The sequence below is a fragment of the Salminus brasiliensis genome, chromosome 3 (assembly GCF_030463535.1).
Source record: "Salminus brasiliensis chromosome 3, fSalBra1.hap2, whole genome shotgun sequence".
Taxonomy (NCBI): domain Eukaryota; kingdom Metazoa; phylum Chordata; class Actinopteri; order Characiformes; family Bryconidae; genus Salminus; species Salminus brasiliensis.
Window position 1 is genome coordinate 40,369,487 of NC_132880.1, and position 15,691 is coordinate 40,385,177.

Below are 15,691 nucleotides of genomic sequence, written 5' to 3' on the forward strand. Positions count from 1 at the left end.
TACATGAAAGAATGAATGGGGCCGTGTATTGTGAGATTTTGAGTGCAAACCTCCTTCCGTCAGCAAGGGCATTGAAGATGAAACATGGCTGGGTCTTTCAGCATGACAATGATCCCAAGCACACTGCCAGGGCAACAAAGGAGTGGCTTCGTAAGAAGCATTTCAAGGTCCTGGAGTGACCTAGCCAGTCTCCAGATCTCAACCCCATAGAAAACCTTTGGAGGGAGTTGAAAGTCTGTGTTGCCCGCTGACAGCCCCAAAACATCACTGCTCTAGAGGAGATCTGCATGGAGGAATGGGCCAACATACCGGCAACGGTGTGTGCCAACCTTGTAAAGACTTACAGAAAACATTTGACCTCTGTCATTGCCAACAAAGGATATATAACAACAAAAAAAAAAAAATAATAAATAAAATAAAAATAAAATAAAAATAAATAAATAAAAAAAAAAATATATATATATATATATAAATAAAAATAAATGCAATTAACTAAAAAAATGTAATTGTTTACATTTTATACTTTTATTCAATTTTAAACCCAAAACAGAAAGTTAGGCTCAAATTCTTGAAGTCTGATCAAATGCAGCACAAAATATTTTTGAGCCATGACTTTTTGTATTTTTTCATCTGACTTTTGATGTAAAAAAATTTATTTATATATAATATTTAATAAATATTGCTTTAGCATCGGCAGCATAATGTGCACAACGTCAGGAGCAACGTGAAATTACATCAAACACCTCCGCGGTTTTGCTGCTCGTACAAGAACTGTAAGAAAATGCGGCATGAGTCGAATTTTCCATAAGAGGCACAATTTATCAGACCAATATTGTTTATTTTACTTCAGTCTTGCATTATTAATATCAGTAATATCATGACACGTTGGGTTATTGACTAATATCACAAAAAAAATGAATATTTTTTTTTCCAATATTGTGCAACCCTACAGTGAAGTCAATGTAAAACCATGTTATTCATTTTGGAGCATTTCTTCTTCACACAATGTAAAGAACTGCCAGAGTCACATTTGATCTTTTTTGTTTTTGCATGACAGCACCAATGTAAATATTTAATATTATTTTACAGGATATTAAAACTGAAATTAGGCAGCATACTGGGTAATTCTCTTGCACAACAGATTCAATGATTGATTGGTGAATTACAAAGATCCTCGACAGGCAATCAATCAATCAATCATCGCTGATAACCAACTGCACCCCCCCCGCACACCCAATCCTAACAGCTGCATGCTTTTTGCCAGCTACACTAACAGCAAATCATGTCACTTCAGAGCAGCAACAATAGATCAAACAGACTAAAAATACATATGCATGCCCACTGTCCCCCGCCCTCCCTCTCTCCCGCTCTCTCAAAGGAGTGGAGTGTGGCTCCCAGCTGTCACTCAGACTGATGGGTATGACTGTGTAATGAGCAGCCAGGGCCACAGGTCAAGGGCCCACTATCCAGAGAACAGGGACGGGAACATATCTGTGGTATTTCTGACCATTCTGAGGACGACATGATGATGATGATGATGATCATACTGAAACTGGGACAGCAAAACCATCAAACGCCATAAACAAGCAAAGTCGTTCATCGGAGAGACTCGGGGGACCAGCTGACGAAAATCGGACAAGTGGTCTGGCCGTCTGTCATAAGGGTGGTAAGGGCAAAAAAAGTGTGCTAATAGCACAGAGACAGGCTCCAACCTGACTGACCCCACATAAGGTCAGGTCATGACTTCAGTGACATTAGGAGTGGTCATGGCTTGCTGAAGCAATGCAGGCCAATAGCTCCTGAAGAGGCTCAGAAGAAACCAGTAAAACACATGCATGACCAGCTCAGACCGGCCACTTCTACTCACACTCTCATGCTGATCACAATTACATTTTAATGAGCTTTTCTGAGCAGATCAAGGGTGTTTAGTTCAGGACAGGCCAGCGGTGCAGCCGTCCAGACTGCCAGAAGTCAAATGCTCTATATGGATTGGCTCGGCTCATCAGCGGGACACCTGCAATAAACATTTGGTCAGTAATAGAACTGCATTTGGATGGCAATAAATCACCACTGAACAAAGTGAGTTCAGTTCAGAGTTCAGAAATGCTGGATTTTATTTTAGATTCTGGTGGAGGATCTCTTACGGATTCCCCCAGCTGGAGACTAACTGCGGCGCATAGTCAACCCCCACCCATCACAACGCAAAGCCAAATCTGCCTGGAAAAAAAACACTGTATCCAGAAGCAACTACAATGATCAGACCACTGCTGGGTTCAGTTGCCCCGCAAATATTTCACAGGAAAAAAGGAGGGAAAAACAAAAACAAACAAAACACTATATATCAAAAGAGGAGCACCTGCGAAAGAGGAAATTACCCCAGGACTCCAAGATCATTTAATCCTGTCTGAATAGGGCTAAAGACAGGGCAACGGACAGCACACCTGGTACTGCAGAAGTGGATACTGTATCAGAGTAAAATTACTGTGCATTAGGGGTGTTACTGTACGTGTATTTACACTGAAGCGTAACGAGCATATGATATTGGGGGGGGGGGGGGTATGCAGTGTGGTATGCTATTAGACTAAATACGGTTATTTCACAAGTGTGCGAGCCAGCTGGAAACCCTGAGCTGGAAGTCACTGGTATTGGCATGGTATTATGGGCACTGCTAGGGTAACATCGCTAGGGTAACAGTAGTCCTGTCTCCCTTGTCTTACCTTTGGTTTTGTCTTTTTTTTGTCTCTCACGTGTTTTTTTTTTTTGGGGGGGGGGATATTCCGGCCTTTTAACTTCTTGACATTGTGGTGGATTGGGTAAGGGTGGTGTTTCGGTGTTGTTCGACAGCTGAAGGGTATGGGTGTTAAACTACAGACCGTAACCGCTATCTCAGGGCGGCTGATATGACACTAGGTGAAGCACTGTTCAACATCACATTTTTTATTAAACATTTATTTACAACACCACCAGCACCACCACCACCTAACTGTGAGGTCCAAACTGCAGACTGAACTGGACCATGACTACTGTGTGCTGTTACACCCCTTACTGCCCATCATTTATGGCCAAACTCAAAGCAAATCCTAAAGACAAGACAAGTCAACCATACTGACCATTTGTGCTGGACACTGACGAAATTTGGCTTCTGCTTTTATCCATCGGTGCAGTGAATACACCCAACCCACCCACCCACCCACCCACCCACACAAGTGAAACACACACAGTGACCGTGAGCACACGTGTCCGGAGCAGTGGGTAGCTATTGCTGCAGCGCCGGGGAGCAGAGAGGGTGAAGGGTCTTGCTCAAGGGCCCAACAGTGGCAACTTGCAGAGCTTGGGTATCGAACCCACAACCCTGTCATCAATAGCCCGGAGCTTTAACCTCTGAGCCACTCATGTCAAATTCTGATCTTGCATTTTTGCTGTATTTACTGCTGTCCACTCCTTCAGGGACCACTCACAGACTAAAATCAGACACCAAAATTCAGGAGTTAAATAAATGTGAGTGATCAGACAAATCCTAGCAAGCAAAATGCAGAAAGGTCTCCAAGCTGCATTCTTTAACCCAAGATTGTGAGACAAGTCTAAACACAACCCTTAAGAAGCACAAACAGGCAAACAAGGCATATGTGCCACCTGCAGAGTACAAAGAATAGCGCACAGTACAAGGCATTACATTAGCAAACGACAAGTAATCAGATTTTGCTCCCCTCCATTACAGAGTTGCCCAAGTTACTCATGTGTACAACAGGCTTTAAGAGTGTGTCATGGTGGAGGAGTCACACTCATGGGCAGAAACAGGCCTAAAGCCAATATTCAAACCAATGTTATTTGTTGTGTTATGCAGTTTTCTGTAGAACAGCGCTGCACAACACCAACACCGATACGTCATACAACCACTGGGAATCCCTGAGGGCTCAGCCAGCCCTGACTACAAGCCCAGCCACCACTCTATACACTCGTATACAAAACCAAGCTAGCATTAGCATTTCTAACAGCGCTCCCTCCAAAAAGCTTCCGAAGAAGTGGCAGAGATGTCAGGGTTCAAGATGTCAGCAGAAGGAGTTTTTCAGAAGCTCGCTCTACACTACTGCGGCAGCGCCGTACAAAGCCAGGAGGCGTGTTCACAAATGAGGTAGCGATGGTTACACTTCTCTTGTCCCGAGACCACAGCCTCGTTCTTCTGGCCTCCTTTAATCTGGGTATTCCCATTCTTTACTCATTATCCCATAATATTTGAAATTACATTACTAATAGTTCTTGTGCAGTGCAATGTTAGAATTGTCATAAAGCACCATAATACACCATATGAACAAAAGTATTGGGACACCTGCTCATTCCTTGATTCTTTATACTACCCTTGATTTCAGAAGAGTTAATCTTGCTTTTGTTGGAGTAGCTGTCTCTACTGTCCAGGAGAAGGATTTCTGCTTGACAGTTGTGGAGCACTGCTGTGAGGATTTGATTGCAGGATGTTGGACGATCACCACCCCATCTCATCCCAATAGTATTCTGAATGTTTGATAGCAGGGGTGAAGCAACACATTCAGCGTTCAACATTTAAGGTACTGTGCTCACCATATTTTTAACAAATCCTATTACACACAAAAAAAATTATGTACGTATCCTGTTACTGTATGCATTATATACCATCATCTGCTAATGAGACTTAAGCTGGAAGACGGGATGTCTGTTGTTTGTGGACAGTGGAGCCGAGGGATGCCAGTGTTTCACGATGCTCCAGTGTCCTTCGGGCCCTCTGCTTTTAGTTAGGCTGTTGCAATCAGATCTGCCGGGGTCATTAGCTGACTGCCCACTTGTTAGGCCTGACAACAATGGAAGACTGACCGCCAGACTCCCCGCATCAGGCCAGCTGCCCAAATCTGACCAAATCATGCTTTGAAGCCCCCCCCCCCCCCCCCTCACGGACAGCTGTACACGTGCATTTGTTGACAATCTGAGAGCATGTGAACTAAGATGGTAGAGTAATATCACTAGTATCAGTAGTATTTCACACAAGTGTGTGTACGGTTAGGCAGTTCTCATGAGAGGTCTCGTGCAGCTCCACCGAAGTTACAGAAGTCCTGGCCAGGGTTGCAATGACCAATGCCATTGAAGCGGTTATTTTTGACTAATAACTCTACATAAAAGATAAGTTATAATTAATTACAACTACAACAAGCTCACAGTCCTGCATAAACACCACAAGTGAGTCAGTTACAGTAAATGAATGTGGGACATACAGAGTGTTAACCTGTTAACTCGTAAGCACAGTGAGGCTTTCAGACAGACAGACAGACAAATAGGGCTGCTGGCATTTACTGAAGGAAAACACTGAGTCTCTCTACTCAAGGATACAGTGAGGCACATAGAGGAGGAGTGGAAATGCCACGTCGCAGTAGGCCACATTTGCAGACTGCAGGATTAGCATTAGGTCTATAATGTGCACACGCGCAGTTTTCGATGGTCTTCTCCAGCACAGCGTTAGCTAGAATGCCACTGAAGCAGAAAAGTGTCCAAAACAAATACACAAGCTTAGCCGAAAGAGATGGAAACACACACACCCCTTTGATAAGTCAGAGTGGACTTTAACACCCTTCTGAAAAAGTGTCTGTCACAAAGGGGTGTGTGTGTGTGTGTATAAGTGTGTGCACACGTGTGTCAGTCATACAGCCTGGTAACTCTCTGCCCTCATTTCCAGTCAGTTCTCTGCATCTTCTCTGCATGTGCAGATTAGCTTGTGTTATAAATGGCCCACCTCCAGAAGACAGTCTACACTGTGTGTGTGTGTGTGTGTGTGTGTGTGAGGGAAAGAGAGGACTTAACAAAAAGGCATACGCATATTTTTCATATTCCTTTGTCGTTTAATTTTATTATTGTTCTGGCATTTTCCGCTGCCGCTCTGGGCTAAATTTAGACTGTCCCCCACGGAGTCCCACTGAGCGCCGCTCTCCTCTCCCATTTCAGGAGCAGCCAGAGCAGAATGTAGGGAGGTGTGTGTTCGCGTGTGTGGAGCGGAGGGGAGGGGGGGGGGTGGGGGGGGTTACTGCAGGACACACCCGCACAGTGCAGTCTTTCTTTCCCTCTGTCCACGGGCCAGTCTGAACACTGTTCTGTGTGGTTCACTGCCTGCCTGATCACTCGCTCTTCAGTTTCTGTTGGGTCTCAGAGGTTGGGCTGGGTTACCTGAAGGGGACGGTACAGATGATGACACGCTGCATTCATCTCTTCCTTCATTTTACCTGCAGATGTTAAAATAAAACCCCAGGGAAAACGGCACTTCCTGCCAGGAGAATCGTGAGAGACCAGAGTCTGTTCCAGCCTTCATACAGATTACAGGCTGTCTGCTGGAGGAAGGCCAACGATTACGCCATTACATCTGCACATATACAACTCACACACGGCTGCACACACGCCACTATGTTGCAACAATGAGTGGAGAAATCAATTAGAGGGAGGGGTCAGAATTATCAAACACATGAACAGTCATAAAAGAGTCGAGTGACAAGAGAAGTTCTGATCTGCAAATCAGCAAAAGCTGAAGAAGGAGGCATGGGCTGCACCAAAGGGCAGTACAAAGCCTGGGTCTTAGGACTGGTCAGATTTCCTACTGGTTAGATGGGGGGAGGGGGGGGGGGTACTGACCGGTCACAGTACACTACAGGAAGCAATGGGGGCAGCATGGTGGTCTGCTACAAGTGACAGATAACAGCAGGAGGATTACAGTGTATCTAAAAGCTGGTGATCCCAAGTGGACAAAACAAGGGTCCAGTGCATGTTGGACACATGGCGTAATTCGATCGGGATTAACCATACAAAATTCACAGACAAAAAATGAAGGCCTGTATGATCACTAGGGTCACCACACAGAAGAAAGCAGCAGCTCTGTGTTCTAGCTCAGTTCTTCTCTCCTTCTTGATTGTAACCCACATAATCTCGGTTTGTAGGAGCCCATACATTTAAACAAACAAGGACTTAAAGGACAGTTTTATCTGACAACAAATGCAACAAGACAGCGACCTCCAGGCAAAGAATTCGATCACTAGCAGTACTGGAGATCTAAATGAAAAACGGTGTGTAAACAGCTGGCCGCTTCTCAGGATTTGGTGCCCTTTTATAGCAACGTGTGCATTTTTTACCCTGAACCAGCAGCTTAACCAGCGATCGCTTGTTCGAATCCCAGGTCATGCTGCCTGCCATCAGCAGCCGGAGCCTGAGAAAGCACAACTGGCCCAGGTCTCTACATGTGGGTATATCGCTTCACTTCAGTATGACGCAGGCTGGCACGGCCCTTTGCTAGCCAACACATCATAGCTGGGTACCCAGTGCGCCCCGGTGACACTGCATCGGCGACAGTTAAAAAGAGGCGGTGGCTGGTTGTGGCCTCAGCATGCTGCACTATGTTACTCTGTATCTTGCCAGCCCAACCTCACAGCCAATCAGCTTTAAAATATCCTAATTCACACAAAACAACCTTCACTGAAACCAGCCAAACCCACACACTTGAGTGTGCGCACACACACACACACACACACACACACACACACACACACACACACACAGAAAAGTAAGGCTCTCCGCTGCCTCTCTTGCTGTCTCAAAGAATTGATCACAGTGAGCTCAACTGACTCATCACGAGGCCCTGCACACCAGGGCGACTGAGCGAGCGAGAGAGGAAGAGTGAGCGAGAACGCAGGAGAGCACAAGAGAGCAAGAGCACGAGCTGAGGACGGTGATCTCACAGGAACCAGTCTCAGCCACAGAGCATCCAGTGCCAGACTGGAGGGATGAAGACATTATTCCTCCTCCACACGCCTACTCTGTCCCCCACACCTGACAAATGGCCTCCTCTTCCTCCTTTCCTCCCCTCATCTCTCCAGCCCTGTCTGAGCTACAGCAGTGTGTCAATCAGAGAGGAGGGGAGTGAAATGGTAATCACATCCACGTGATGGAGGAGGGGTGGGGGAAGAAGGGAGGGAAAGAAAAAAAATTAAAAGAAAGAAATTCAGAGCGAGTGATTAAGTGAGGAGAGAGATGAAATAGGAATGACTTCAAATGACATACTGAATAAAATAAATAAATAAATAAATAACTTAATTAATTAATTAATTAATAAAACAGTAAGTCAATGTAAGGCTGCAAACCAAAAAAATGGCACCACTTAACCAAAACAGTAGTGCTAGTAAGTGCTAACTCTGTTTGCGTCCTGGAGAGAAGCACTGCTCCTATTGCATACCATGCCAGATGTATGACCAGCATGTCCAGCAGGTTTACAGCAAGTATAATCATTGTAATACACTCGTTTACTTAGAAACAAGGATTACTGGCCTATTTTGGCATGTGTTTGACGTGACTTCACACTCTCTCTCTCTCATTTGTGTGTGCGGCTACAAACGTATAACCCCACACCTCCCTGCTAAAAACACCACTTGAACTAGTTCAGATATGAAATGTGAATTTACTGAATTTAAATTCTGTAATGTCATTTTTTTCCTAATATGTTCTGAAACATGCTTGGCCCACAAGTAACCCTGTAGCACCACAACCCAGAACTACTGTAGATCTGAGGAACATGCCAGCATCACAGCAGCAGTTCTAAAAGTGAAAGAGTGTAACTCGCTGGAGAAGAATTTCAGGTGTATTAATATGACAATTGCAATACCTCTGATAAGGCTCAGCCAATCACACAAACATTTTTAGACGGGATACAAATTTTGCTGCTCTGTAGGTTTTATAAGAACAATAAATAAATAAATAAAAAATGTAAAATGTTTTCACCAGCGCTGGCAATGCCTGTTATATACATTATAATGGCAATTCTTTCAAGCTGTGTTGCTATAGTCTACAGTGTACAGTCGTTTACGTAAAAAAACATATTCCAGAAGTTCAGCATAGCAAGTCTATTTCAGAAATACACAAAAGTAAATCACAGCATTAAAAAGTTTTTTAAATAATAATAAATAAATAAAAACAAATATTATTATTAATACCAATAAAAACATAGCAGCTTACTTGCATAGGCTGTTAGCAATTCAGAGACTGAATTAATTGGTTCTACAGTCTTTATGCTGGTCCAATGTATGAGTGAGTATTATGGGTAATTAACTCGTACATTAAAAACCATGACAAATCCCACATCACAGCTTCAAGCGCACTTCAGACTCCAAACATAACTTTGAGGATCAATGATAAGGAGACTATACCAGATTAGATCATTTCTGTTCCTCATTCCTTTAAATCATCCTGAGCTGAGCAGAGGGCAAATGATACACTGAACGAAACCATGCAAGACAAGCACTTGATCCAAAAACATCCAGGAGCCTGGAGGCAATAAATAAGTTAGTGAGCTACACGGAATGTGAAACAACAACCCTCCAGGCAGTAAACAGCAGTTAAAGGTAGCACTTTGCACCAGCAACAGCAGGGGTCTCTCGACTGAACCACCAAAACACACACTCCAATTCAAGCACTGCAGCCTCCACAGCGTTCCAGCCCTCAGCTACAGATGGCATGACGGTGGTGACTGAAGGGCACGTGCATAAGGTGCTGGACTTTACCTGGCAGCTGAAGCAGTGTTGTCCCCGTCTGCGCATACTGCCACCTGTGCTGGTCCACCAGTGACATTGCACTCCCCTGCCAGCGGCTCGTCAGACTCGCTACGTCCCTCACGACACCACAGTGTAGGTTCATGGCTACGGCTCCCTACGGCGCAGATGGTTCCATGACTACATATGGAGGACGTCAGTGGTATCTTCAGCGAGTCATGAGCGATGCAGTCCAAAGCCAATCTCAACATAGCAGACATATCAACCTGGCTAATAAGAGTAGCAGAACTGCAGAGGCGTCCTTCTCCTGAGCTGATCAGATTTACAGCGTGCCAGCAATGCTAGGCTATACCCCACAGCCTCCACCGTAAACAGGCCGGCAGTAAGTAAGCTCCTGTAAACAGCTGTCGTGCCTGGATTTAAGGAAGGAATAGGCTTTGTCCGTGATTGCCTCTAATCCCCCTCAGTCTTAATGCTCATGAGACAGAATGTGTTTGACTGGAGAGGGGCAGGGAGGCAGCCATCCTGCCCCAGTGCCCATAATCAGGAGAGGACACGTGCTGCCAAGACAGGCTAATCAATGCGCGGTTCAGCAAGTGCGCTTGGAGGACGTTCGGTTCGAAGGAAGAGAGTTTGACAAAAAGGAAACCCTTCATGCTACAAAGGGTAAAGAGTATAAGCTACGGTCAATGGACAAAAGTATTGGGACACCTGCTCATTCATTGTTTCTTCTAAAAATGAAGAGTTCATCCTGCTCTTGTTGGAGTAAGGATCTTCCCCATCCAGGGAAGGCTTTCTAACATGTTTGGAAACATTGCTGTGAGGATTTAATTGCATTCAGCAACAAGAGCATTAGTAAGGTCAGGATGCTGGATGATCATCACCCCACCTTATCTCCATCTCCATAACTCATCCCGAAAGTATTGGATGGAACAACTAACCATCATTCCAGAAAACACTGTTCCAGGTTCATGTTTTTTTTCCATGTTTTCTGCTCCAGAGAGTCCTATTCATTTGGCAATACTTCTCTACAGGGACTAGACAAGCTGTGTGTGTGTGTGCCTATTTGCATATCTGTGTCAGCAATGGGTACAACCTAAAAGTAGCTGAATGCGTTCATTAGAAGGGGTGTCCACAAACATTTGAACCCATTAGCGCAGCGTTAGTTAGCATTACACAAATTTCCGTGTAAAAGCACTACCTACTAGCTGGTCTTTATGAAATTATGAAAGTACTTGCAACAAGATCAAGAAGTTATGTATGTGTGGGTACATGTTTTTATAACTTTGTGGGGACCAAATGTCCTCATAATGACAGGTCCTTTTGTTGCTGGTCCTCACCTAAAAACATAATGCTAATTTTGTAGCATTATGCGTAGCTTTACATGATTACAGTAATGAAGGGTTCAGGACGCACACTTCAGAAAAGTAAAATTCTGCTGGCGAGACAAAAACAGAACAGGGGATTAGTGAGAAGCTTCTTAGAAAGTGTGGAGATCAGCTTTAGCCTTAAAACTGGCCCTCGGAATAGCCTTGACCACTGACAGGACAATGTGGCAGAATTATTGCCGTACGCTTAGCAGCTCATTCCATTTTTTGCTTGGAAATTATGCAAAAGAGCACACATCAAAATGTGGGGGTAAAAAAAAAATCCTCCCATTGAAACAGGAAAAACGCATGAACGCATGCACGCTTTAGCTGGATATGATTTTTAGAGCTGTGGCCTAATGGTAAGAAAAGCAGGTATGGGACCAGAAGGTCACTGGTTTGATCCCCGGGACTGGCAGGACGTAGGGGCTGGGGGACAGAAAGGAACAGTGCTTTGTCTTCCCCTCTAGATTCATGGCTAAGGGGCCCAAGAGCAAGGCACCTAACCCCCAACTGATCCTCAGGTTCTGAGGTGGCTGCCTGCCACTTGAGGGATCTGTGGTGCATTCTCACTGCCTATAATCACATTTTTGTATGTGTAGGTGTGTATGGGTCACTGCCACAAAGCTGTGCAATGCTAAGTAACCCTGTGATATTGTAATTTTGGTGTAAAATGCAATAACATCCCTCTACTGCCTCGGTCCACATGCTTCTTCCACTTTCAGTACCTGTTATGCATCTCTCAGCTTGTCCACAAATGTATGTGTTAAGTGTGTACTTTAGGGGTGGCTTTAGGGAAGTGCAAAGTAAGCGATACTTAGACTGCACAATATGCTCTGTGTGTTGAATCCTACACCTTTTTAGGGAAACTGCACACAGCTATGCATAAGCTATGCGTAGGCTACGCTGTGGATTTGACACACAAGCATGTCAATAACATGCTTAACTGTTCAATAACATGCATGTACGAGAACTACAGTCTGAATTTAGCCATTGCTACCTCATCCTTACCTGCCTTCATCGCTAGAGGGGCCTGTTTAGCCCTTTAGATCATCAAGCAGATGACCTAAATCAGAAAAAAAATAAGCAAAGGAAGTCCATTAGCCCAGTGACGTTTCTAAATCCATAAAAGCACACCACAGACTCTGCACAAACCTCCAAGAGGCCTTCCATTAACTCTTCTCAAGGGACAAACACCAGTCTTCAGACCGAGCTCAGCAATGAGCGCTAATGATGACAGTAAGGAACGGAGAGGGAAACAGGCCAGCTTGATTTTGTGGAGGTGGGCTTGGAACAGAGGGTATGGAGGTGTGTGTTGAAGATCTCAGCCAGGAAAGAGATCTTTAACAATCTATCCATCGTAGCCACGGAAACGCTTGTACGTACATGAGGTGGTGACTGAGTTCAAATCTGCTCCGTGTTCTTGAGGTAATGAGGACAGCGTTAATGTACATTCCTCCAAATTAGATGGCAGCACAAGCTCTTTTCTTGTGAGGTGTGGCTTTTGGCCTTTCTTAGATCTTAGAAGTGTTCTTACTGAAGGTTTTCCTGATTACACCAGCAAGGAAAAACATTTTGCTGGTATAATTAAAGTACTTTAAATCCAAAGTCATGGCCTAGATTGCTAGAACCTTGAGACAGATTGCATCTTGGTCTAGTGTCACTTGTCTCACTGACCCAGACTTGATGTAGCAGACAAACACTGTCTGGAACAGTGCAAGCCTCATTTAGAGCCCAGGCAGATCTGATTACTTTTAAGGGAGTTCAACACAGCAGTATGTCAACATTAGGGGGTTAACAAACATGCACTACGTCCAAATATTTGTGGACACCCCCTTCCGATTACTGCATTCAGCTCCTTTATATTGCACTAATTGTTGACACAGATGTGCAAATGCATGCACACAGCTTGCCTAGTCCCTGAAGAGAAGTATTGCCAATAGAATAGGACTCTCTGGAGGCAGATAAACAAACCTATTGGCACCATGTCTAATGCCAGGCACAGGCTAGAGGGGCATAAAGCCCCCAGCATTGAGCTGGGGAACTGGGTTATCTGGAATGATTGTGCTCCATCCTATACATTTGGGAGGAGTTGGGGAGTTGAGGATGAGGTTGGGTGGTGATTGTCTAATACCCTGACCTGACTAACAGTCACTGAATGCAATCAAATCCTCATAGATACGCTCCAGAAATGTAGGAGAAAGTCTTGGAGACAGTTACTCCAGTTACATAAATTTACATGCTTAAATAAGTAGAAATTATGGATATGTCCCAATATATTTGGACACATAGTACACACTTAAGACTTCTAGGCTAAATCTGCTTCACAAAAACACACATGGCACCATCTTCCACCCTCACTCCAACCACAAACTCCTTCCCGGGATTTTGTGTATACAGAAAGTCAATGAAAGGATCAGCAACAGCAGAGCAGTCGAGTCTAGGTGCTAAACGACTGACGTGAACCGCTGGATGGAGAGACAGCGAGAGAAAACCCTGATGAATGGTCAGGTGTTGCCGGCACGTCTCACAGGACAGACACAGACAAAGAGCCACTTACCATCAATGGGACATCACTCTCTGACAAACTAGCCCCGGTCTCCAGCGCTCCCAACAAAAGGCTTTCAGTCTGGATCTGTGCAAGCCTGAACTGCCTCACCACCCCAAACCCTGCACTGCTTTTCATCCCACTCTCATTCAACTCCCACTTTCACTCCACAGAATCCCAACCACCTAACACACAACAACAAAAAAAAAATAAAATAAAATAAAAAAAGGGGGGGGGGGGGTGTTTGGGGCGTCAGCAGTGGCCAGCAGATCGCCATATCCGGCATAGCTGGCGTAACTTAGGAGTGCCGATGCATAGTCATGCCCTATGTGAATGAGAGGCATGCATGACGGGGGTCCTTATAAAACTCAAATGTATAGGCCTACTTGTGTATACAGCTGCTACAAAACATGCACACCCATTCTCTGTCACACACTCACACACACACACACACACACAGAAGCATGTACAATTGCTTTAAATCAGTGCATCTATGTTTTTTAGACAAGTTTCACAAAGCATCCATTTCATGTATGCATTTCTTTCCCCCATAAATATTTTCATGATATTTCCTGCCAGCTCCCTCAATTCAGGCCCCCTAATAACAGGGTAGGGTAAAGCATGAGGACACGCACTACTCACTAGGAAGAAATGGAGAAATGAGGGCCGAGTAGGACTGCATTTGGTATTCACAGCAGAATTTCAATGACCAAGGGTTAGTTGAACCCACACAACAAACACACAGGTAAAACAGGACCTTTTACCACAGATTAAAAAACAAAAAAAAAACATTAAAACGATTAATTAAGATTAGACCATAATAGACCAGACAAGACTGATACTTCAGCCTTTTTCACATAGCGCACATATTTAGCAGGAATAACCAGCCTTTGCTTTTCCAAGAATTTCAATAACAATGGAATCAAAAGTGAGAATTTCCCCCATCTACGAAAATAAAACCACACACACACACACACACACACACACACACACACACACACACACACACACACACACACACACACACACACACCACTGAGGTGTGTTTTTAGCTACCTGAGCAGGAAGAAAAAAAGTGCTACAGAATAACACCTGGAATAATGAGGCCAAATGCAGAGTTTACTAAACTTTACTTGAGGACTGGAGCCCAGCCATGCTCCAAAAACACAGCCTCATGATTACAGAGCAAATCACCACAGCGTAGTCACTGGTTCTACAAAGCTCAAGAATAACCCTGCTTTGTTCTACCTAATCTCCACCAGCCTCATCTCCAACGTACCATCAATTAACACTGATGGTAAACCAACACAAGCAGAGAGTCGCTTGTTCCAGTCCCGGTTCTGGCCATTTCCCTCCTAAAATGCAGCCATGCTGACGAATGTCTTGCCCACCAAATCCACTATAAGGGGCATCGCTACATACAGCATCTGCCCATCAACTTCCAATCAGAGAGCGTATTCATTTCTTTATAATACACAATATAAAAGGTTTTATAGCTTCATGCCAGGTGGGTTAAACTGGACGTAGAAATGCTTCCAGGTACGGCCTTATCTAGCCACACGTTCAGTCCTAAATTTGCACACTCAGTCTCACGTGTCTTTCACCTGACCATCTCCGCTCTATCCATACTACTTTTCTGCCATTTTTCGTTTACTCTGATACGAGTGATTCATTTCCCTTTCCTCTCTCCGGTCCCTCGCTGTCCTAATTACGTGCATGTGGGCTTCTATAAGAAAGCCCTGGAAGTCATTTACCCTCACAGATCTCTCCCTCTTCCCCCTTGATGCTCACTGGAGAAGACTGAGGCCCACACAGGGAAGAAAGGAGGCTGCAGCAACTTTTAAAAGATGCGGGAAGGTCCAATGAGCAAGAGGCAAAAAATAAATAAATAAATAAATCAAACCAAACAAACCCACCGAGTGCCAGGCTGACGTGAGCCGAGTGTTTTCAGTTACTGAAATTCCTGAGCTTCGGTTAGGCTGAGCTCACGGAAACCGTTGACAGCGACAGTTAATGTTCTAAAAAGGGGAAGTGGAAGAGTGGAGGCACTCCTGGGTGTTTTGAAACCCAAGCATAATCCTGTGCTGTAGTCATTTGGGAAAGCTGGAGGTCCTCTGCCTTTACTTCAGATCAGTTCTCAGCACTGCACTCAATAAAACAAAAACTCACAAAAACTAAAGTGAATATAAAAATGAGATTTATCAAAATAAATAATTTTAAAAACAATAATAAAT

The 15,691-nt window shown here is 44.4% G+C and overlaps 1 protein-coding gene across 5 annotated transcripts in view; it reads right to left on the bottom strand.

Annotated features, from left to right (window-relative positions):
* trioa (trio Rho guanine nucleotide exchange factor a) overlaps positions 1 to 15,691 on the bottom strand; it is a 115,561-nt gene that overhangs the window by 69,930 nt on the left and 29,940 nt on the right. For 4 of the 5 annotated variants that reach the window (XM_072676142.1, XM_072676141.1, XM_072676139.1 and 1 more), the window contains exon 1: positions 9,555 to 9,687. The exons of the other annotated variant lie outside the window; for it this stretch is intronic. In XM_072676142.1, the coding sequence (XP_072532243.1) occupies positions 9,555 to 9,687 (133 nt within the window). Of the gene's footprint in view, positions 1 to 9,554; positions 9,688 to 15,691 lie in introns of those variants that run through there. 5 annotated transcript variants of the gene reach the window in all.